This window comes from Pyrus communis, chromosome 8 (genome assembly GCF_963583255.1).
Source record: "Pyrus communis chromosome 8, drPyrComm1.1, whole genome shotgun sequence".
In the NCBI taxonomy this organism is placed as follows: Eukaryota; Viridiplantae; Streptophyta; class Magnoliopsida; order Rosales; family Rosaceae; genus Pyrus; species Pyrus communis.
In genome coordinates, this window is record NC_084810.1 from 11,194,464 (window position 1) to 11,197,198 (window position 2,735).

Genomic DNA, 2,735 nt, shown 5'->3' on the forward strand with positions numbered 1-2,735 from the left:
ATTCGTGTTCCGAGCCTTCGAGAGACCTTCAGCCCTCTCACCAGCTACTTGACTAGCCACCCAGTAGGGTTATTTAATTAGTTTAGTTTTTGTTACATATCATTGTACGAATATTTTTATTTTAATATAATAAATAAATTTCTAAAGTTGTGATTTATATTAACTTTTTAGATTAATATAATTAGAAATGAAATTGATTAAAAAAAAAAGAGAATTGAATAAATTATTTTATTAAATATTGATTTAATTATGAATATTAAAATAAAAATTTAAAGGCTTTACTGGACGAACAGTTTCATGAGGAAACATTTATTGCACTTTTGTTATTTTGTTAAAAAGGTTGGCCGACGAATGTTTCGCCGGGCTAAATTTTATTGAGTATTAAACATAAACGTGACAAAACTATGTCGTCGAGCAAGATGAATTCGTTGGATAAAGTCGGTCAACGCTTCTTTACATGACGACTTTGTTTCGTTGTGTCAACCTAGTTCGCCCAATGAATGTCTATTAATGTTTCATAGTGTAAAACTTTGAGCCACTTAGTACTACAGTCTAGTGGTATTCCGCTTCACTTGTAAGTGAAAGGTCTTAGATTCGCTTCTCGCCAAAGGCGAATTTGAACCACATTATTGCTAGCTCATTATGAGGCTAATCTTATCCCCCTCCTCTTAGTATAAATAATATCGTTTGTGTAAAAATAAAAAAAAAAAAAAATAAAAAAATAAATTTGAGAGACGACTTTTGTACAACTAACTTTTCTGGACAAATATTCATCGCCTAAAATTTTAAGCAACAAAACCCTCTTTAACGCGACAAAATTTTCATTTTCATCTGTCTAGTTCACATTGTTTAATAATTGACATGATCAAATATTGCTTTTAGGAAGTCAGGTATTATTAGTCTTCCTCGAAATGAGGGTTTAGGGTGTGGCTTAGGGTTAGGGTTTCTGCAATTGTTTACGGCGGCGTCTGCTTTTTGCAATACTTTTGAGGAATTCTACTGAGTGAGGGTGTGAGAGGGTGTTATGGGATCTGGTGAGTGTGCTGTAGTGCGCGTGTGAGTGTGGTGCTTGCGCGCGGGGGTTATTGTTTGTTGTTATGGCGGCAGACCGTGACCGGGTAGATGTGGAGAACTTATGTTCCAGGTTTAGTTCCAATCTGAGGTTGACTCAGAAGGAGATGGAGGGTATTAAAATTGATAAAAAGGCTGTGGAAGGGGTGCTACTTGGTTTCTAATCCACCTTGGTTGTAGAAGTGCTTACTTCTAAGGATGTGCATGGCGAAGCTTCCATTGATTGTTTTACGTCGCTGTGGTGGGGAAGGGATTGTGTATCCATTCAAGACATTGGGCACCGTAGGTTCTTAGCCAGGTTTGTTCGATCTAGTGATCTGCAACGGGTGATGGATGCGGATTAGCCTTGGACCTGTAAGGGTGATTTGGTGATGGTGGCTGATCAAATGGGGACGGGTTTGAACAGATGGGCGCCACTATCCCCTGGTATTTTTTGGGTACAGATTTATAATGTTCCACCGTTAAGTATGACTGATGCCGTTGCGGAGTCCATTGGAGGGTTCATGGGGAATGTTCGGAAGGTAGATACTTCAGTGAGTCAGGATTGCATTGGTAGGTTCTTACGGGTTAAAATCCGTTTTAATGTTCGTGAGCCATTAATGCGCGGGACGTTTGTCCACTTCCCAGACGAAGGGAAGGTTTCGGTGGAATTTAAGTATGAGGCTTTGCCGAAGTATTGCCTTATCTGTGGGATTATGGGGCATGTAACTAGGGTTTGTAAGGAGGTCCTGGAGGTGGATAGGGTAGGTGGTACAGATTTTGGGGACTTGGAGGATAACCTGGTGTACCGCAATTTGGATGCAGAGACCGATCTTCGAGGTAAACCACTACGATCCGGGTTTCGAAATGGGGGGTCTGAAGGAAGTCGGGGTAGCCTAAGGAGATGGTGGGAGGCGAGGAGCGATGATTGGGATGGATCATAGAGAGGTGCGAATACTGAGGGTGAGGATTCTTTAAGTGGAGGCTATGGTACTGCTAGGGAGGAGACTAATTTATCTGGTGCTGATGGTACTTCCCTGTCGAGAGAATTCAACGTCGGAGAAAGGAAGAAGAAAGGGCGAGGAGGGATAGGGAAGTGGCCTACGATGCGGGGTTAATTGGCCCGAAGGTAGTGGTTGCTGATAGGGTATAGAATGTTATCCTTAAGGAGTTTCCTGAAGGGGAGGAACGAGTCAATGGGGTGTGTGTGTCGCAAGAAAATGGCAAGGAAATTGATTTGAATGTGGATGTGTAATTAACTAATGCTATTGTCGGGGATATGGAGGCCGCAGTGGTGAGGATGGAAATGTGGACAATGGAAGTGAGGCTTAGAGGTCATGAAGTTCTAAATGATGATCCATTTGACTTGGTTCCCATTATTGAGGCTGTCATGAATGAGACAAAAGGGAAAAAACGTCCGTTTCAGGAGGTGGAATATGTGGAGCCTATAACGTGTTTTGAACTAGTAAAAAATCGACCACGGAAGATGTCTTTATTTGAGGCAGAGGAGACCAACCTTGAGAGGTCTCCTAAGTCCCCATGAAGCTAATTTACTGGAACTGTTAGGGTATCGGGGGTGACCTGACAATTGACAATTTGCTGGTGCAGAATAGGCTTCACACCCCCGACATAGTAACTTTATCGGTGACAAAAAATTAGAGTAATCGCTATGTTTATTTAAAAAG

At 41.5% G+C, this 2,735-nt stretch overlaps 1 protein-coding gene across 1 annotated transcript; it reads left to right on the forward strand.

Moving 5' to 3' along the window:
• The first annotated feature begins 1,457 nt into the window (after positions 1 to 1,457).
• Positions 1,458 to 1,994, forward strand: LOC137742947 (uncharacterized protein At4g02000-like). The gene has a single exon (XM_068482883.1). It carries the CDS (start codon positions 1,458 to 1,460, stop codon positions 1,992 to 1,994), a length of 537 nt encoding a protein of 178 aa, XP_068338984.1.
• Positions 1,995 to 2,735: the final 741 nt, after the last annotated feature.